Source organism: Microplitis demolitor, chromosome 6 (assembly GCF_026212275.2).
Source record: "Microplitis demolitor isolate Queensland-Clemson2020A chromosome 6, iyMicDemo2.1a, whole genome shotgun sequence".
Classification (NCBI taxonomy): Eukaryota; Metazoa; Arthropoda; class Insecta; order Hymenoptera; family Braconidae; genus Microplitis; species Microplitis demolitor.
This window is the reverse complement of record NC_068550.1, coordinates 12,200,703-12,223,469: the sequence shown is the minus strand read 5'-3', so window position 1 is coordinate 12,223,469 and position 22,767 is coordinate 12,200,703. Positions and strand designations below refer to the sequence as shown.

Sequence of the window (22,767 nt, the reverse complement as noted above, 5' to 3'; positions counted from 1 at the left end):
ACTGTCATTTCACTGGTAATTATCGCGGTCCAGCTCATATATCTTGTAATGTTAATTATCCAAAGTCACATGTTATCCCCATAGTTTTTCACAATTTATCCGGTTATGATTCACATTTTTTAATTAAAAGTTTAGCTACATTAATTAAAGGTGATGTAACTTTACTACCAATAAATAAAGAAAAATATATATCATTCACAAAATCGATTGAAAATACTTCAGTGACATTACGATTTATAGACTCATTCAGATTTATGGCATCCAGCCTTCAAAAATTAGCTTCATATCTTGGTGATGATGAAAAGCTTATAACGAAACTTCACTATCCTGATCCTGATCAATTTAAATTAGTTACGCGCGAAGGCATATTTCCATATGAATATATTTCAAGTATTGACAAACTTAATGACAAACAATTGCCTGATCAAGTATCATTCTTCTCAAAGCTAACAAATGAAAGTGTCTCTGATGAGGATTATTTTTTTGCTCAGCTAGTCTGGAATAAATTTAACATCAAAACACTGGGAGAGTACTCAGATTTATATCTTAAAACTGATGTACTTCTTCTAGCAGATGTGTTTGAAAATTTTAGACGTAGCTGCTTTGAAACTTATAATCTTGATCCATTACACTACTATACTGCTCCCGGTCTGTCTAATGATGCAATGTTAAAATACACTGGTGTGGAACTTCAGCTTCTTACTGATCCTGAAATGGTACTTTTTATCGAGAAAGGTATTAGAGGTGAGGTATCTCAGTGTACAAACCGATATGTTGCTGCAAACAATCGGTACATGGGTGAAGACTTTGATCCAAGCAAAGCTGAATCATATTTAATGTACTATGATGTAAATAACTTGTATGGTGCAGCAATGAGTATGTCACTGCCGACGGGTTCATTTGAATGGGTTGAAAATGTTGATGATGATGTAAATAAATTTTTAAATGATAATGATAGTGTAGGATATATATTAGAAGTAGACTTAGAGTATCCTGAGGAGTTACATGAACTCCATAAAGATTTACCGCTGTGTCCAGAACACTTTGTACCACCAGGATCCAAACACTCGAAATTATCAACTACTCTGTATGATAAAAATAATTATATAATACATTATAAAAATTTAAAACCATGTCTTGAATTAGGATTAAAATTAACAAAAATCCACAGAGTATTACAGTTCAAACAATCACCTTAGCTCAAAAGTTATATTGATAAAAACACTGACTGTAGAAAATTAGCAAAAAATGAGTTTGAAAAAAATTTTTATAAGCTAATGAACAACGCTGTATTTGGTAAGACTATGGAAAATGTAAGAAAGCACAAAGATGTGCAATTAAAAACTGAATGGGAGGGTAGATTTGGTGTCAAAGAATTGATATGTAAGTCGAATTTCCATAGTCTTACCATGTTTGATAAAGATATGGTAATTATTGAGATGAGAAAAGTTAAAGTCTGTTTCAATAAACCGATCTATGTAGGCTTTTGTATTTTAGATTCATCTAGAACATTTATTTACGATTTTCATTATAATTATGTAAAAAAGAACTTTAAAAACGATGAGTCGAAATTAATGTACACAGACACAGACAGTCTCATCTATCATTTTACTGTACCAGATATCTATAAAATCATCAAACGTGATATCTCAAAGTTTGACACCTCTGACTACCCCGTTGATAATGTATATAATATGCCATTAGCTAATAAAAAAGTCCTGGGTCTAATGAAGGATGAAAATAATGGTGAAATCATGACTGAATTCACTGGACTCAGGGCTAAATTATATGCATTCAAGACTTATAAGATTGAAAAAGCTAAAAAACGTGCAAAGGGAGTCAAGGGTCCTACTTTGAGGACAATCACGTTTGATGATTTTATGAAATGTTTAAATAATCATGTGACTTTAACAAAAAAACAATATTTAATTAAATCAAACAAGCATAATGTGAGGACAATTGCGCAAAATAAAATTGCATTGAGCTGGGCTGATGATAAGCGCCAGCTCATTGACGGCAGTCATGACACCCTACCATGGGGCTATAAAAATAAGAAAATTATTGTAGATGATGATGATGATGAGGTAGTAATTAAAAAAAGAAAACTTATGTAAATAGTTGTAAAATTAAAAAAAGAGAACTTATGTTGATTAGTTTGAAAATAAAAGAGAACTTATTTAAATAAAAAAATGTAAATATTATTTTTAAGTTTTTTTGTAAAATTAGTTTTAAGGTTTGAAAATAAAAAAAATGTATATACAATTAAAAATTTTGTTTTTATTTATTAAAATATAAGCTTTACAGGTCTGATTTATCAATCCAGGTGATGTGTGAGCTGTCGAAGCCGAGCCACTTGACATATAATTTATTTCCACGTTTTTGTATAATTTTTTCTATTAGATAGACATCCGAATGCTTAACTTTGCTGAGTTCTTCAACATAAAATCCACCTTCAATTAGCTTATCCTGATAGTCTACAAGTTTGTATGTTGTTGGATTTGTATTCTGCACTGTCTTGATTGTAAAAATTTCAGTGGTCCAGTTGGGTGTGTAGCCTTTTTCAAACACATGTTTGTACTTGCTGATTCGAACTTTGTCTCCAACTTTGAATTTATTTTTTTGTGCTTGTCGCTGAATTTGAAGAGGTTTGTATATTTTTTCAAATATCTGCTTTTCATTTTGAGCAGTTACATCAATAGGTTCCAGTTTAATAGTACGATGTTTTCTAGTATTATATTTGTGTACTAAATCTTCCAATATATCAATCCACTTATAATTGCCACGAGCGGTGAATTGACGCCACATGTTAGTCTTAAGTGTTCGATTAAAACGTTCACATATTGATGCCTTCAAGTTGCTGAATGTGGAGTACATGTTGATGTTTTTACGTTTCATAAGTTCTTTAAATTCTTTGTTATAAAATTCTTTGCCTTGGTCAACATGCAGATTTTTTGGTACACGTCCTTGTTGAAATATAGATTTCATTGCACTAGTGACATCACTACCACTTTTACTTTTAATCGGTACAGCCCAAGCATACTTTGAAAAAATATCTATGACAGTCAGCAGATATTTGTTTCCTTTATTAACTGTTGCATAAGGAATCATTTCAACTAGATCAGCTTGCCAAGTTTCATCAAGTGCTCGTATGTCAACATGACGACGTTGATAATTTCTTCGTGCTGGTCTGTGCAGCTCATACGCTATTACTGATTTTTTGTCCTCCATTTTCAACAAAAATTCTAGCTTCCAATTCTTTTATTCTCTGTGTATTTCTATTAATTAATTCTTTTCGTGACTTTATACGTTTTAAGATATTTTTTAATTCTTGATTTTCTTTTTTTAAAAACGTCACAGCAGAGTCCAGTGTTACCACTTGAGAGTGCAAGTGTGAAATGATCTCTGATTGATCATTCCTCATACTATCATACAATAGAGACAGCTCTTTGTGTACAAGATCACGTGTAAATTTTACAGTTGCTGCATCACTGTCTTCAGCTGGTTTACCAACATGACACAGTCTCTTGCTCTCAACATCATACTGTCCATCAGCAGTTATTTGAAATCCTCGTCCAGGTGGTCCTGGTGGTCCACTGATTGCAGCACCAGTTGGTAGTGATCGTCCGAAAATATCGATACTCATTTTTGCTCTTTTTACTTCAACAGTCCGCGAGTAAATGACATAAATTTGACGCAGTGGTTGCTGATAAATAATTCCTGCTTCTCGTAGCTCTTCGATGATTGATATGATTTCATTGGTGTGACTTGGATTCCCAGCTGCTTGAGATGCCATGAGTAAACGAAGACGATCGACTAGCTCATTTGGATCATCCCAGTAGACAATCCATACGTGCTTTTTTATTTTTTGCAATCATAAAATCAGGTAATCCTTTACCTCTTGATAAGTTTGCATTTTTAGCAAGAAAATCAGCAATATAATCATTGTACTTGACTGTCGAGTCTTCATAAAAACTACCATCTGGCTTATAATTTTTTCTATGAGCATTTGTCATTTTAATAATTTCGAGATATTTATTTTTATCATTCTGCGTGACTTTTGAATCATCCGGCGATTTTTTAAATAGTAATTCCAATAAACCAGGAGTCACTGAGTAATTTTTATTTTTTATAATAATTTCAGTATCATCAAAAGTTATTTCAGAATCACCAATGTAAAAATCATTGTAACATCGACGGACACCATATCTTAGATCCATATCTCTACTTTTTTTATACACTTTAGATAAATAAGACTTTATTTCACTGCTAGTTGACTTAGCAGGGGTACTTGATGCAGCAGGGGATATTTGTGATTCTTCCAGAGTTCTGCTTCTATCTTCAGAGATAATACTATCATAATTACTTGCATCATCAAGTTCTGTATCATTATTCGCCGTTGAATTATTTTTTTTAACTTCTTCTTTGACTTCTTGTTTGATTTTAGATGATTCAACTAAACTCTGCAGAGGTGTGACAATAGGCTTGAACATTTCACCCATTGTCTTCTCAGCTGTGTCTTTACCCAACTTGAGCATTCTGTGATTCCGTCGGATAGCATCACTAGCCTGAGATATCTGATGTAAGACATCTCGTTGCTTTGAAAGTTCCTCAGTCTTCATGTTGATGCCTTAGAGTTCACTTAATCTCTGATTACTATTCATCATGTACAAGTTAATTTATACTAATAAAGCAGTCGAATCCTTTTCTATATCTTCCACTATTTAGCTCACTGTCTTTGTCAATCACTACGAAACCATATTTACCATTCCAACATGCTGAACACAAGTCTCTGAATAAATTGTATGACATGTCAGTATTTACATGATCATCATACACATGCTTCAAGTTCATTTCATCTTGTCGAAAGAGAACTATAAAATTTGCATTGTCACGTATCAAATGTTTAGGGATACGGGTATAAGTCTGACAGAGATAAAAACTGTCAACATCTTTATGTCGACCCATACAAAAGTATGCTCTGATATGATCTTGTTTTTCACAAGCGACATCATCAAATATCATCAATGAGTTTGGTTTTGCATCTTCCGGTTTCAGTACTTCTTCATGCTCATTGAATGTAAAAAATTCAATACCTTCTATTGGTTTAAGTAGTGATTCTAAAAATTTATATTTCGGTTGATTTAGAGATTTTGAGTAGAGATAAATATTATCAAATCTCAAGCCGTTGGGGTGTATGATGAGTGAGAGCAGAGCATTTGTTTTTCCACAATTTGATGGGCCACAAAATATAGTACGAACACTGTTTGGCAATAAAGCACCGTGTCTCTTGACTTTTTTCACCCCCGTACCTTGAACAATTTGATCAAAATTAATTACTGGCAACTTGGCCTCTTGACTTTTAAACTCCATGTTGATAGTTTGTGATCACAACATTAACTCACTCGGCGAGCTATAAGTACCAGGTTTTATATCATTTTAAGTTAGTCATGATGCTGCTACTATGGAGAGCAGACGTGTAGAGACCAGTGGTAGAGGTTTCGTAAACAGTATAATCAATAAGCTACCATTTGAACTACATATACCTGGATACCAGTACTGTGGACCAGGCACAAAGCTAGCCAAGAGATTAGCTCGTGGAGATCCTGGAATTAATCCTCTGGATGCTGCGTGTAAAGAACACGATATCGCATACTCGTATAATCGTGAAAATTTGGCGGCACGTCACGAGGCTGATCAAATACTTGCTGAGAAGGCGTGGCAACGTTATCAAGCAAAAGACGCTGGTACTGGTGAAAAAGCTGCTGCGTGGAGTCTAAATAAAATCATGAAGATGAAAAAAAGATTCGGTATGGGGTTGAAGAAGAGAACAGCTGGCAAGAGAAAGTCTAGCAAGAGAAAAACTAGCAAGAGAAAGACTAGCAAGAGAAAGACCAGTGTAAAGAAACAAGTAGCACTAAGACAAGTCGTGACAGCTGCTAAAAAGTCCATGACTCCTCGAGGTGATCCAATCAAAACAGCGTTGAAGGGTGCTCATCAGGCAGTTAAAAAATCTGGTGGGAAAAAAAATATTCGGCTGCCACGAATTTTACCAGTCCCATCTAAAGTTGGTGGTGTACTACCATTTTTAATACCACTTTTTGCTGGCTTGAGTGCAACAGGAGCTTTGGCTGGGGGTGCTGCTGGTATAGCGAAAGCTGTAAATGATGCAAGTGCTGCTAAAAATCGATTGGAGGAGAGCAAACGACATAATTTAAAAATGGAACAAATATCCATGGGTAAAGGTTTATACTTGAGACCTTACAGACGTGGTATGGGCTTATACTTGAGACCATATCCAGCAGGCAGAGGATGCAAGTCAAAAAACAAGTAGAGCTACCACATCGAGCACTCACAAACATCGATTTACTGAAATACGCTAAAGCTCTAAAAATTCCAAACTTTCGTGGTGTTTTTATGAGAAATGATTTACCTGAAACTGGACCAAGAAAAAATGAATCAGCTATTATTAATCTTGATGATAAACTTGGACCTGGTACTCATTGGGTTGCTTACAAGAAAAACAATGATAAAGTTGTTTACTTTGACAGTTTTGGTAATTTACAACCACCGCAAGATCTTATGGAATATCTCGATGTTGGTAGCGTAAAATATAATCACAAAAGATATTAGGATTTTGATACAATTATATGTGGACATTTGTGTCTTAAATTTCTCATTGGACAACTATAAATTGATGTGACTCTGTGTACAACACATCAGTCATGGCTGAGTCATTCACATTAACGTTAACGGGATCTACATCCGTGTTGGAGGCCAACTACTTCCCACCAATAGAATTATCACCAACTAAAAGTTATGTTCTGGGACTTGTAGAGTTATTAACATTTAACTCAATACCCAATATTGATGTTGGTGCTAATAAATTCTATGTCTCTTATCCTGTGGATAATATTGATATCGAAGAAATTGATACAAATGATAAAAATAATGTTGATGAGAAAAAAATAGTCAAGAAAAAAAGAGCTAAAAGAAATGTAGCAATAATTACAAAGTTTGATAACAATGTCTCAGTAAATGAGGATAATACAATGAGTGAAAATATAGAAGCTGGAAAATATGAAACTGTTGAAGAAAGAGTCTTGACAATACCAACAGGAAGTTACGAAATCACCGACATTGAAAAATACATTCAAAATAAATTACAAAGACTCAGCATCAGCATAAGAGCCAATAATAATGAATTGCGAAGTGAAGTTAAGTGTGATCAATTTGTGAATTTTACACCTCAAGATTCTATTGGTGGACTACTGGGATTTGCAAATCGAAAGCTAGCACCACATAAAACTCACTCATCAGATTTACCAGTGAAGATATTAAAACTCAATGCTCTGAGGGTTGAGTGCAACATCACATCAGGTGCTTATATAAATGAGCACAAAGTTCACACTATTCATGAATTTTTTCCAAGTGTACCACCAGGATATAAGATTGTTGAATTGCCATCTCACGTCATTTATCTGCCGATCACCGTACAAGCAATACAAAATCTCAGACTGAGAATTGTCGATCAAGACGGAAAACTGGCTAATTTCAGAGGTGAGACGATAACCATAAGACTGCATATAAAGTCTATAAAATAATGGGTATCGTGTATGAGACAAAAAGTGGTGCTGGGTATAAAACGACAGCAACATGGTCGAGCAACATCAGTCACCGAGTACCTCACAAGGTGTTAACACATCAGAACGCTCAGTTTCTTCAAAGCCTAGGACTAAAATTACTTGGAAAATTAAGAAAATAAAAATTTATTTTTGTTGTTTGACGTGTACACGACCATGGCAGCAGAAATCTTAAATATTCAACGACAAATCATTTTTGATGAGTCGATTGCACACTATGAAGCACATGCTCATCTCCCGTATGCTTCATCAACATTCAACAACAGCGATGAAATAAGAATTGCTGTTCAACATCAAGATTTATGTCTACTTCCAAGTAAAAGTACACTGCATGTGTACGGAAAATTCACAAAGTCTGATGGTACAGCTGTAAGTGCAACTACTCACATGGTAAATATGACAGTATGTCATATGTTTGAAGAAATACGCTACGAGCTCAATGGTGTTGAGATTGATCGTAACAAAAATGTTGGCATCACAAGTCTCATGAAAGGATACACGTCACTGAGTCCAGCTCAACAAAATACATTCGAGAACTCAGGCTGGATTATGGATGAAGCTGTTAACAAATTACACAATGACAATGGCTACTTTGATGTATCTATACCACTGAGTCTTTTGCTAGGATTTGCTGAAGATTACCATAAAGTTGTCATTAATGCAAAGCATGAATTGATTTTAATAAGATCAAATGCTGATTTGAATGCCTACGTTGTGGCTATACCTGCTGCTGGAGCTCATGCTGAAGCTGTTAAAATTATGCTGTAAAAAATCGAGTGGATTGTACCATATGTGACTATGGTTGATAAACAAAAAATTGAAGCTTTGAATTATATTACAAGTGATCCAGCTATCTCAATCAGTTTCCGAGCTTGGGAGCTGTACGAGTATCCACTATTACCTAATACTTCGAAGCACATTTGGGCAGTTAAAACATCTACGCAGCTTGAGAAACCACGTTTTGTGATACTTGGATTTCAAACAGCAAGAAAAAATGATGCAACTAAAAACGCCAGCGTATTTGATCACTGCAACATCAGAGATATAAAATTATTTTTAAACTCTCAGAGTTATCCTTATGGGAATTTAAACCTCAACATTGCAAACAATCAATATGCTCTGTTGTATGATATGTATATAAATTTCCAAATTTCATACTACAACAAAGAACCTGAACCACTGTTGACGAAGAAGAAATTTTTGGAACAAGCACCACTGTATGTTATCGATTGCTCGAAACAAAACGAATCAATAAAATCTGGACCAGTGGATATTCGCCTGGAATTTGAATCTACAAATCAATTTCCTGCGCAGACATCAGCTTATTGTCTCATTATACATGATCGCATAGTCGAGTATAATCCTATAAGCAGCATCGTACGAAAACTAATATGAAGACTGTTAAATTTAATCCAACGCCAACCATACATTACATGTATGTATGGAGATTTGCACACGAGCAAGCAAGAACAGGCGAATGGGAACAAGCAGCAAGAGATCGAGATCGATTTAAACAAAGAATTAATAAATTAAATATAATTATTGAACCTGTATTAATTAAAAAACTTACATTTATAAATGAATAAACTTTTTTTGTATTGATATACATTGTTTTTTATTATTTATAACCTAAAATATACATTTAAGTCTTACATAACCTGAGATATTTTTTTATTTCACATAACCTCAAATACATAATAAACTATAGACATTTTTTTTTTTTAACCTAAAATGTGCATTTTAGTCTTACATAACCTCAAATATACATTTAGTCTTGCATAAAATATAGTTTTTTTCTTAACCTAAAAATATACAGTTAGAGCAATCTTTTTTGAATGGACATGCAAAGCTATCAGGGATATCATCATGAAAAATATAATGATCTCGACACCTTTGATAGCCAATCAATTTTTCATTATTTTTTAATTCTTCTGGTAGTTTGTGCCAAACGAAATCAATCTGCTGAACTGCATTTTCAAGGATAAATGTATCATCAAAGCATGCGATGTCTCGATCATCCATACAAAGTAGATTCCCCAATTGATTGACGATCTGAACTGACTTCTCGTAGGATGGTTGAATTCCATAGAAATGCCAGAACCATCTCTTGAACTCTTGGACATTTTGAAATGCGCATGAAGTATCCAATTTCTTCAAGTGATAAGCATAATATGGACATTGATATTTCAAGAAATCATTCTTTTGATAGAGTGAGAAAAATTCCATTTTTTCTAAATCAATAATTGGTACAGCAGCGTCAATTAGATCTTCAAGCCATTTCTTCTTCTGTTCACCTTGTACGTGAAAGTATCGTGCATGTTTGACCATAATTTCAAGAATTTCTTTCAATAATTCATATGGTAGCAAACCAGCTAGCCATGATATTGAATGGTGATGCTTGTGGTGATCAACACTTTTCTGCATTACAGCAACATCAACTTGATCCAAAGGTGGTTCAAACAACCAATGTTCACATCGTGCAAGACCATATGTACCCACTTTATCATAAATATCAGTAGCACAAAGTTCTTTTATCACAAATCTGCCATCAGGCATCTCGAAACCCACAAAATCAATTATTAAGTCCATTATTATTGTGGTTTGTTAGCTTTAAACAATAACTTAGTTAATATAAATGTGATTTCATGACACGCTTGTTCGTAATCTTTGCGATCTTTGAAGTTTAATAATATTTCTTTCCAATGAGACAATTGTAATTCGATTTCTTTCGTTCGAATTGCTAATTCTTTGTTTCTTTCTTCATTCGTTTTCCTAAAATAATAGGAATCAGGGATACAAGCGTCGTCGTCGTCAAAAATATCACTTTCGCTGCTTATATCCTCGAATTCGATTTGGGCATCGTGGTTACACTCATCAATGCATACATGAAGTCTATAAAAGTTAATAATTAAATATTTATAGTTAAATTAATTAAAAAATAATTTTTTTGTATTTTTTTTAATAATAATTCTTACATACTTTGAACCTTGAGGACCCATTTTTATGATTTTCTAAGTATACGTAATTGTAGTTTTTCCGTTTTTTCACTAATTTCAAATAGATTCTGTGATAAATTTCTTTTTTCAGCACAGCCTGGACACGATACTTCTCGCGCACTTTCAATAATTTCAAGATTTTTAGCAAACGCAATTACATCATTGATAAATTTTCCAATATCCTCAGGAGGCACGTCACCAAATAACGATTCAATAATATCGTCGAGGTTATCGGTGTATGGCCGGTTATGTAAAAGAAAAATTCTTTCACTTTCACTGAATTTTTTATCCATTAGCACAAGCTGTTAACTAGAACGTTTCTCGATGTAGACTGACTGCTGCGAGCTCGTAAGCTCAACGCTCAGCTCAGTATCCCCACTCTAGGCCGAAAACAAGTTCAGACTTGTCGGATGACGTCATCATCTTGAACATTCTATTGCGCAGTTAAGAAATGTTACTACGCAGTTAGAAAAAACCAGTTCAGACTTGCCTGATGACGTCATCATCAGCAAAAAAGAGGGGAGAGAAACTTTACCACTAGATGGCATGCTCTTGTATGCTTCTCGCATGTACCTTTACATACCCCAGTTTCAATATATAAAACTTCAAATCAAACATTTACGTGTACATATTGCATTAATCAGAGTAAGCAACGCTAGTGTCAGTTCTGGGGTTAAGCACAAACATGATGCCAGAACCTTTAACCTGATAGGCATTCCGAGAACTCATTCTAGTCATTAATGAAATTGTACATAATTTTACATAAATTGTACATTATTAAAAATTGTATATATTTTTTTCAAAATTTCCCACTCAAAATATACACAAGGCACCATCTATCACAGAACGAGCTCAAAATGGCGGACATGAGCTCAAAAGGGTCCAAGATAAGCTCACAATAAGCTCAGACGGTAAAAACACTGCCAAATAACGCCAATTATCATCAAAATGATGTCAAAAGGGCCTAGATAAGTACAATTAGCGTCAAAAAGGTCCCAGATAAGTACAATTAGCGTCAAAATGATGTCAAAAAAGCCCCAGATAAGCACACCAACAGCCGACACATTATCATTTATCGTTAACTTACCATCAGTCGATACAACAGATCGTACACATTTTGATGCTAATTGGGACAGAACTCCCCTTACCTATCTACTCGTTTTTACTCGTCATAAATCGTTTTCTCCAATTAGGGATCTTTTACATGATCTTGCTAGTGATCTTTCTTGTTATACTGTTTATGATCTCAAGCTATTTATAAAAATTAATCGTCTTCAAAAAATAAAAAAATTTTGAAAATATTATTTCTTCGAATGTCTCGTCTTCTTTGTTTTTTTTTTTGTTATTACTTGATAGATTCACAAGCTTTAATTGACATTAGATGACAGTTGTCCTAAGCTGATAGAAAAAAACACTAGGAGAAGTCGTTTAAATAATAAAATCATTAAGAATATTAATTTCAATATCATATGATCAATCGTATCACTATTTTTTTTTCTATTAAACCTAATTTCCGTAAATAAATTATTATTTGCTTGTTTTGCTATTTTTTTGTATTTTTCCCTATTAGTTATCGTTTAAAATTTCGTTCATTATATTTTTTTTTTATCTGAGCGTTAAAACGGATTCTTATACTGTTTACTTGCCCGTTCAGTGTTTAATTATTTTTTTTATTGAATTACTAGTTCCAAATTTTTTTCTATTCGATTTTCTGAACGAAGTTTCGTTGAGTACCAAAGGTAAGATCATAAAATATTCATTTTTTTTTATATAATTTTTAACGTCATATAATTAATTCCTTCTACAAAATTAGATATGGCGGCTGACAACCGTCGTAATTTTGTTTGCCGACGAATTCAAAGAGAGTTGCAACTCCCCGACCATCGTTTCCGGCTCGAAGATAATTGCGTACGCTGTATGTTATGCAGAACAGCATTGGTTGTCTTGAAGAAATACACGTTCGAGTGTCATCTTTGATTGGCTAAACGCCAACTTGCTATCGAAAGACAAAATCGAAAAGTCTTCCCAACTGAACGTCACCTTACTAACTTGAGTAGTCGACACTCGGCATTCTTCAATGACTTTACAAGCACTTGCATCAAGTCTGATATTTGTTTTGAAAAGTGTTGTGAACCCGCCTTCGTCACTTTCCTTGAAACTCATACACATCATAAAGTTCCGGATGTAACCACAATGTGCAAAACGTATGTGCCCATCATGCATGATGAAACTTTAGCGGCCATACGTGAAAAAATCGGAGATTGTCTGATTAGGGTTTCCGTCGTAGAAACAACGGAATCGCCACGTCGTTGCGTCACCACTATTCTTATTGGTGCATTGCACATAGACCGAGCTTCTACTGGGAGGCTGATTAGGTACGGTGTAGTTAAAACAGCAAACGCGGCAAACATGACTGAGTACGTCACAGCGATCGGCAAAAAGAAAATTTCCTATTTCCATTTTCTAATTTTTAAAACAATTAAGAATTAACAAATAAATATTAATAATTTCCTTCAAAAAATTAGTAATTAGCCAGAAAATATTACTAATTTTCTAAAAAATTAAATAATTGGCAGAAAAAAATTACTAATTTTTTCAGTAATAAATAATTAGTAAAAAAATATTAGTAATTTTTTCCTCAAATTTATAATGAGCCAGAAAATATTACTAACATTTTCGTAAAACTAGTAATTAGCCAGAAAATGTTACTAATTTTTCATAAAATTTAATAATTAGCATAAAAAAATTAGTAATTTTCCATTAAATTAATAAATTAGTAAAAAAAAATTACTAATTTTTTCGGAAATAACTAATTAGCAAAAAAATATTACTCATTCTTTCCTAAAATTAGTAATTAGCCAGACATTATTAATAACTTTTTTTTTAAATTAAAAAATTAGTAGAAAAAAATTACTAATTTTTTCGAAAATAAGAAAAGATTAGATAAAATTTCAGTATAGAATATAAAATTTAGAATAAAAAATAACTGATGTTCTTATACTCTAAATACTCTCAATCATTGGAAAAAAAATAATGTAAGTAAAGAAAATGAAGTTTCGGGTAATGGAAAAACTAAAATATTTTTATTTTCCAAATCCGTCAGTTACTTTTTTTAATTAATTCAGATTAAATATAATTACTGATTATAAAATTTAGAATGAAATATTACTGATGTAATTTTACTCAAAATACTCTCAATCATTGGGAATATAATAATTTAAGTAGAGAAAATGAAGTTTTGTGAAACAAAATAATTAAAGGTTTTTATTTTCCAAATCCGTCAGTTAATTTATTTAATTAATATAGATTGAATATAATTAAAGAATACAAAATTTAGATTAAAAAATTACTGATGTACTTTTACTCTAAAATAATCTCAATCATTGGAAAAACAATAATTCAAGTAGAGAAAATGATAAATTCATAAAAACAAAATATTGAATTATTTCTCCCAACTTATTCGATAAATTTGTTCAAATAAGTTAAATAGAGAATAATTATAGTATTCAAAATTTTTGTTAATTTTCAGTAATAATCAAATATCTTCTTATTTAACTAATAAATGAAAAAAAGTTGGAAAATCCAAACGTGCATAACTCATTTGCTCATTCAATAATAAACAACATTTACCTAAACAAAAATGATTCAAAAATAAAAATCTGGTAAACTTCTGATCCTGCAAGCACGCTCCAAAATTTATGGGGGAATTTTAATAGAATTTATTAATTTTACATTGAAAATCACACGACAATCTATATCCCGTCCGGCATCTATGTCAAAAAGATGACATAATGTTATCCAAAAAATGTTACCTTTAAGAGCTTAGAAAAATGTTATCGTTTCGATAACTTTATGTTGAGGTCATTTAAAAAGAATCTGAAAGTTAGCAAAATGATAACTATTTATAGATATCTCTAGAACATCGAAAAAATAACTTTCTTATGAGACTATTATAAACTCAACTTTTGTCAGCTAATGTCATTGTTACCTATAAGCACCAATGATTTTACAATCATGTTTATACATTATTCATTGATTCTCCTCTTAAGTAATTACATATATTTAGTTATTATAAATATAATAGCGAAATGCTAAAAAAAAAATTTTTTTTTAATTTATGTAAAGGTCAAAAAATAAACGAATACGTTGTTTTTTTAAAATAAATTATATAATTTTGAAAATGCATCTAGTGATGAAAATGAAACAGTAGAAAATAATTCATGCTTTGTGAGTAATATATCTTGTGATAAATCGGATGATGTTGATAATGAAAGAAATATCAATACAGACAATAATATTGATAGCGAAAAACTTAATGAAAATGAAATAAGTCATTACAGTTCTGACAGTGAAACTAGTCGCAATTCTGACTCACGTATATTATCGATCTGTAATCAATTAAAGAAGAATGCTTTGGTAGCTATCAATGAAACAAGTTTATTATCGAAACTAACTCTGTGGGCGACTGATTACTATATATCACGTGAAGCAGCGAAAAAACTCCTGAAAATATTAAAAAACGTCGAATCAAGAAGAAATCACTAAACTACTTCTTGATTCTCGGAACTTACTTGATACACCGGAACCTCCGATAGTAACTCGTAAAGTTGCTCCTCGTCAATATCTTCATTACGGGTTAAAAAATGCCTTGACTGATCAATTGAGAATTATTGATTATTGTACTCTACCGGACTTGATTGTCATTAATATTAATATCGATGGGCTGCCGATTGCTAAAAGTTCAACGAGTCAACTTTATCCCATCCTTACGCAAATTCACCCCAAAGTTTCTCAGCCATTTGTAATTGGGAGATATCATGGATATAAATAACCAAAATTGTTGTCATTATGATCTTCGTAAACTGATTTTTTTTAGATCAGAATGCAAATTCACTTTGAAAGATGACTAGAAAAAAGTTGTCGTCAATTTTCAGGCAAATTCTATATCAATTTATTGTTAATTTTATTTGAAAAATTGTTAATTATTTTTCTATCGTCAAATTGTAGACAATTTTATGTATAAACTTGCTTACCTTCTGTAATGGTTAGAATTAACATTACCGGTTTTTTTTCTTGTGAAAATTTCCCTCTAAATTAAGGAAAAATTAACCGCTAGTTTTTCGTTTCAACTTTTGCTGTCAAATTGTCGGCTAATTCGGGCAACGAATTTCAGGTTATTTCAATGTCAAATTACTATCGATTTCAAGCTCAAGTGGCTATTAGGGTAGTTTAGGACAGACTCTATATGTATAATAATAAAAACAAATAATAATAATAAATAAAATATGAAACAAAAAAATAGTTATGCAGAAAAAAGGCAGCTAAATTTTTTATGAATTATCAGTTTCCAGGTCTTATTTTTTTTCAGTAATTACAATTAAAGAAAAAAAAAATGATTCTTTTATTAAAAATAAAATCAAAATGCGTTTGTAGAACACATCTCATTGTTACGCAAATAAGTTGTGCAATAAAATAAAAGATAGAGAAAATAGCGGGAAAAAAAACAAACAGTTTCACTCTCACCGTTACACGTTAAAAAATTATTTGAAATTGGAGTATTAAATTAATTTAAAAAGCCGGTCGATAAATGGCGCCCCGATATGCTAGATAATAATAATGATAATAAAACACAAAAATATGGCCGCTATATTTTTCCGAGAATTGTCAGGTTTTGGTTTATATCAATTATAATGCATCCAAAAAGTTTTGAATAGTGGTTTTCATACGGGTTCTTCTGTTTAAGAATTCAAGTGTAATAAAAAAAAATAGATCATGTGCTTAGCACATGCGTGTCATATCGTGACAAAGAAAGTGAGAGAGTGTTATGAAGAGATAAATGAAGTTGCTGCTAGTGCTAAACAAGTTTTCTCAAAACTTAAAGCCCAAACGTTCCTCTACCACCAAGGACAGTGGCTACACGTTGGGGTACATGGATCAAAGCTTGCCAATATTACTGCCTGAATTATGAGGATGTGAGACCAGTTTTTATGGATCTCGATGATAACAGTGAAGCTGTACATGATTTGCTGGAGAGTTTGAAAAGACCGGAAAACCTCGAAGAGTTCGAAGATATTTCTGCAAAATTTTCATGTTTAGATACCGCTATCAAGCTATTGCAAATAACAGGACGTAGTTTAGCTGTAACATGCGGATGTATTACTGAACTAATGCAAGAATTTGAAGAAGATCTCGACATTTATAAAGAAATTCGTGTTAAAGTTATCCAGGTCTTCGAAGACAATGAAGGATTCACGCAAATGGTCAACATTAACAACTGCATAATCAACGATAGATTGGAAAACTTGCCAAACAATTGGACCGAAGACGACGCACTAAGAATGAAATATGCCTCGTTGACTTGCGCAGATGTAGAAAGATCGTTTAGTATCTACAAAGCATACTACAGGGCTAACAGAGAAAGCATGCACTTCAGAACGTTGGGTCAGCATATTGTAATAAATTTTAATAAAAACATAGGAGGAGAAGAAGAAAATATGAAAGCTGATTCTGATAAACAAGAATAAAAGTTTCTTCGTTTTTAGCCTTTCCTTAAATCATCAGTGAGATGGCAAGAACTTGAGCAAGATCATCAACAAGATTACGTACAAAACCTTGAGCAAGATGGTCAGCTAAAATTGAAACAAGATGGTCAACAAAATTACCAGTGACACCTTGGGCAAGATCACCAGCAAGACCTTGAGCAGAATGGTCAGCAAGACCTTAAACAACATGGTCAGCAAAATCACCAGCAAGACCTTGATTAAGATCGTCAGTAAGACCTTGAGCAAAATCACCAGCTAGATCTTAGGCGAGATTACCAGCAACACCTCAAGCAAGATCATTAGTAAGACCTTGAGTAAGATTTTGGCCAAGATCACCAGCAATACCTTGAGCATGATGGTCAGCAAGACCTTAAACAAGACGGTCAGCAAAATCACAAGCAAGATCTTGGACGAGATCACCAGTAAGATCTTGACCAAGATCATTAGCAAGGTTACCAGCAAGACCTTGAGCAAAATCACTAGCAAGATCTTAGGCAAGATCACCAGCAACACCTGGAGCAAAATTACCAGCAAGATCTTAGCGAAATCACCAGCAAGGCCTTAACCAAGATCATTAGCAAGACCTTGACCGAGATCACCAGCAAGACCGTGGGCAAGATGATCAGTACATTGTCCACTAAGATCGGTAGCAAGATCACGAGTGGTTTTTCTCTTTGAATCATTTTTAAATTCGAAGAGTGGCAACTTCCATATGTCTGCAATGTTATTTATTCCTTTGTTTTTAAGTTTCTTGTCAGTTAATTGAATCGCTTAGATCGTTTGACATCATTCAAATTTATAACCGCTTTTGTGTTCCTATTAATGTTTCATTTAATTTTTTGGCCTAAAGATGGAACTACCAGTATCATTGAGTCTAATTAAATAAAAACTCGACTAGAGCTTAATCATGTCACCGTAAGCTGGGGAAGACGATATGTGTCGGCTTTGATTATAGCTGAAAGTGGTAAGGATTAGGTTGCAATTGTTTTTGAATTTCAATTAATTGATAAAAGTAATTTTTTTTCAATTCTTAGACGATATCAGTTGGTTAGAATCTTTAATTATTAATACCGATGGAATCATGACGGGTTTTTTGTCGAAGCCGATGCATACTGAAGATTGCAGTCAATCTTCTTCAAGTTTTGCCAATAGTTTCATGGATGACTCACCTTCTACTTCCGCTACTGTTGTTGAGACTTCTTTTTCTTCTACTATCGGAGTTAAAGAAAGCGGTGGACCCGATGAAATGTCGGAAAGCTCCGGGCCCGGATGAAATACCTATGGAGGCATTAAAACTAACAGCGAACGAGTATCTTCACAATCTTCTGAATGTTTACCTGTTTGATAGCTGGAATCTTCCCAGGAAGATGGAAAGTTCAATAGCTTGTTCTTATACCCAAGACAAAGGCAAGAGATAACAGTCCTTCATCCTTCCGGCCTCTTTTCATGCCGGATTTCGCTGGCAAGATATACAGAAACTCCTGAGATCACGGATTCAACTGGTGATTAAACAAAATGGTGATCTGTCGGATAATCAGCATGGCTTCTGGAAAGGGAAATCGACCATCAGCGCGATTGAAAATGTTATACAAACTGCAAAGCAGACTGAGATTGAAAATCACAGAACTAGAATGTTATTCTTTTTAGCTACTTTTGGTGTCAAAAATGCTTTTGGATCAATTCGTTGGAGGGACATCCTAAAGGCACTAGAGCACCGAAGCGCTCCCGACTACATTATGCGGGTTTGCAGCGATTACCTCAGCGGCCGAGTGCTAAGGTATGAGACGGATCAAGGTATCAAGACTAAACGATTAACCAAGGGCTCAGCCCAAGGGTCTATTCTGGGACCTGACTTCTGGTTAGACACATACGACGATATCTTCAATGTTCCTCTGCCGAATGGCTGTGAGCTAGTTGGCTACGCTGATATTGCGGCAAAGATAATAGCTAGAAACACAGAAGAAGCTCAATGGAAGTTACAATCGATGGCGGAAAGAATAAAGGAGTGGATGATATTGCACGACCTGCAAATAGCAGAACACAAAATAGAGGTAGTCTTTCACACAAAGAAGAAATCACCTCGGCGTAATACTTGATCAAAAGCTGACTTTTACGAAACATTTACTAAATGTATCAAACGAGGCTGGAAACTCTGTGGCAGCTCTAAATAGGCTAATGGCTAATGTCAAAGCCCCAAAGCCGACAAAACGTAAACTATTAATGAGTGTGACGCAGTCAATAATGCTGTAAGGCGCAGAGATCTGGTCCAAGGCAGTAAACCAGAAAAACGCTCGAAGGCTACTCAGTAAAGTACAACGTAAAGCGCTCTACGAATAATTAGCGCATACAGAACAATTTCTGAAGACGCTATTCTCGTAGTGAGAGGCGTTATTCCAATAGTTATAGTGGCCCTAGAGCGAACCTGGATAAATCGTAGAAGGCTGGAAGATAATAAAACTTTAATGGCTAAAGGTGAAAGAGCCGTTACCTTGAGGATTTGGCAGGAACGATGGAATGGAAGTAAAAAAAAAAACAAAAAAAAAAACTATTACTACTACTACTACTATTTTTACTGCTACTACTACTTATACTTCAAATTCTACTTCTATTCATACTACTGTTGCTAAGGCTACTATTCCTACTACTACTGTTCTTACTTCTGCTACTGCTCCGATTATTACTACGTCTACTGCTACTCCTAATAAAATTAATACTACTTATACTACTACTACTACTACTACTACTAATACTACTACTAATACTACTACTTCTACTACTACTTCTACTACTACTGCTACTACCGCCACTGCTACTTCTTTTGCTCGACATCGGATGTTGCTGCTCAGGTTATTGCCAATGGTACAAAATCTACGACGGAACATAGTAGTAATACTTCTAGTGATGGCTTGAGGGTTCCTCAAACTTATGAAGGTAGCAGATCAATTAATATATATATATATATACATATATATATATATATATATATATATATATATATATATATATATATATATACATATATATATTTATATATAGGATAGTTATAATAATTCAGATTAGTTAAAGTTTTTAAAATAAATCATTTAGATAATTTAAAAAAAAAATAAATTATTTATTATATTTCTTATTTGATTATTAGGTATTATTATTATTGATTTCATCAAATACTGCTTTGGATGACGGCCTGGTTGAGTTGATGGGAGAAAGCAATGTACGTTTGCGACCTATCAACCTTCGAGATGTTTAAGAACAAGCCAAAAGAAATGATTCAGTGGCTAATGCTGAGTATAGTGGGCTCAGAACGATTGAAGCTTCACACAGTTGATAGTATTCAACAAGATGCTGCACTTGCTGAAATTCGTGATACAATTGAAAGTAAGTGATTCTCATTTGTTCTATGCATTATCGATCGTGATAAAATTGATTTATTGATCGCATTGTTTCAGAGTTCACGTTACAAAATACGGAGATAGAAAAACAACTGACTAGGGCGGAATTAAACAGATGTTTGACATTGTTCCTATATAATTTAAAAAATCTGAAGAATAAGAAACATGACGAACCATCCACGGAATAAAGTTAACCTATAAAGTTCATAGCAGTTGATTAAAATTATTGTTCATTTATTGATAAATAAATAAAATTGACTTAAACGTTTCTTGTTTTTTTAGTAGATGATTATTTACAAATATTATAAGTGGTTATTCTCTAAGTAATTCTTAATTATCTCGACAGTCATCTTGCACAATACTCGTTGTCTAAAAGATACAACTCACATCCTTGCGGCTATTATACACCATTCTGAAACATTATACAACAGATATTTTTGACGGTCTTGAAGGTTACGTTACTGATAATCTTCATCGAACTAACCAACTAAATCCCCAGCGAGACATTGAGCAAGATGGTCTGCGAGACCGTGGACAAGATGGTCAGCAAGATTTCAAGCATTTCCTTGAACAAGATGGTCTGCAAGATCACCAGCAATACCTTGATTAAGATTGTCAACTGACGATTACCAGCAATACCTTTAGCAAGATGGTCAGCTGGATTACCAGCAAGACATTGAGCAAGATCATCTGTAAGACAGTGAGCAAGATTACCAGCAATACCTTCAGCAAGACATTGAGCAAGATGGTCGGCAAGATCACCAGCAATACATTGATCAAGATGGTCAGCAAAATTACCAGTAATACCTCGTACAAGATGGTCAGCAAGACCTTGAGTAACATCGTCAGCAAGATCACCATTTATACCTTGAGCAGGATGGTCAGCGCTGCATTAACGAACCTGGAATTCAATTTAAATTACTGTTCAATTGGAAGACTCTGTAAAAATATTCAATAATAGAATGTGTAGTGGAGTGATTGTCAATCTAAAGCATGTGGAAGTGAGCTCATTTTCAGATGATGCAAAAGTTATTTTCAATCAACAAATCGATGAATTGATGAAAACTAATCAATCAATTAAAGTTCATATTGATTTAGCATGCAAATTTAATCATGTGCGTGATGCTGAAATTAGTGACGAGATGAAACGTATTAATACAAAAAGTGAATCAATTCTACCTAGCACTAATATTGATGAATGGTTTGATGAAAATGTGTCGGAACTGTTACGTCTTACATGCAATAATAACAAATATCATATACAGTCTCTTATTTCGAGTCAAGACACTTAAATCCTTTATTCGGGCGACGGAGACCTCTTCGTTACGGTAATGAGTATGAGGAATAAGATCAATATGAAGAATTATTTGACAGAAATAGTAAAAACGACTGGATAACTTACAATTGTTAATTATAAAATTTATTCAGCTTTTTGTTGTACAGATAATGGTTGTTGTTGGTTGGAAGATCGTTGATTTTTCGTAAAATGTATAATATACTGGCTAGGACCCCGTATTCAACGTTCGTTCAGTCAGTACCCTTTGGTAGATGTGGTTTGCGCGTATGCTGAGGGTTGAGAACCGTGCGAAATAATTTCTTTGATGCGCGGTACAACAAATATTACAACGGAGTTTTAGCTCAACTGAGATTCGAAGACTGGACAATTAGACCGAAAAACTGCGGGTTTATATAGTCCGAAATCGAGGGGAACCGAGCCGTGACCCTTGATCTTGTACACCAGAAGAGGAAATGCTTGCTGTACCAGCGTCTATTTTTATGTGCTTCTCCTCCCGCGGTTTATTCTGCACGTGCGGTACCCGAGGTCAAGTTAAGAGAGAAGAAAAATAATTAAATCATTTCTTTAATTATTCGGTATTCGAATTGAGGGTTTCCTTTTAAATAAATTTTCAATTCGGATGCTGGTTGGAGAAGAGCTTCTATAGTGAGAATACCTCTTCTTATGTTTAGAGATTTTTGTCTCACTAGGGTACGGTAGGATTTCAATATACAGATTTTTTTCTTTTAATTTGTGTGTTCTCTACCCTGGTCGTAACAGAACCATTGTTAAAAAAAGTTGAAGAATTTAATTAAAAAGACTCAGCATGGGCATTAGTCCAAATCAGCAACTTGATGGTTAATATAAACCATTATACACCGTTGAGTGGAGAAAGAATATCCACATTTATACAACTACCAAAAT

At 33.6% G+C, this 22,767-nt stretch overlaps 1 protein-coding gene across 1 annotated transcript; it reads left to right on the top strand.

Annotated features, from left to right (window-relative positions):
• The first annotated feature begins 8,438 nt into the window (after positions 1 to 8,438).
• On the top strand, positions 8,439 to 9,035 carry LOC128668014 (uncharacterized). Its single transcript, XM_053740162.1, has one exon. The coding sequence runs from the start codon at positions 8,439 to 8,441 to the stop codon at positions 9,033 to 9,035; it is 597 nt and encodes a 198-aa protein (XP_053596137.1).
• The last annotated feature ends 13,732 nt before the right edge of the window (positions 9,036 to 22,767 follow it).

What these genes read in the sequence shown, in the direction of transcription:
- LOC128668014 (XM_053740162.1), top strand. Translation starts at nt 8,439, where the DNA reads ATGGTTGATAAACAAAAAATTGAAGCTTTGAATTATATTACAAGTGAT.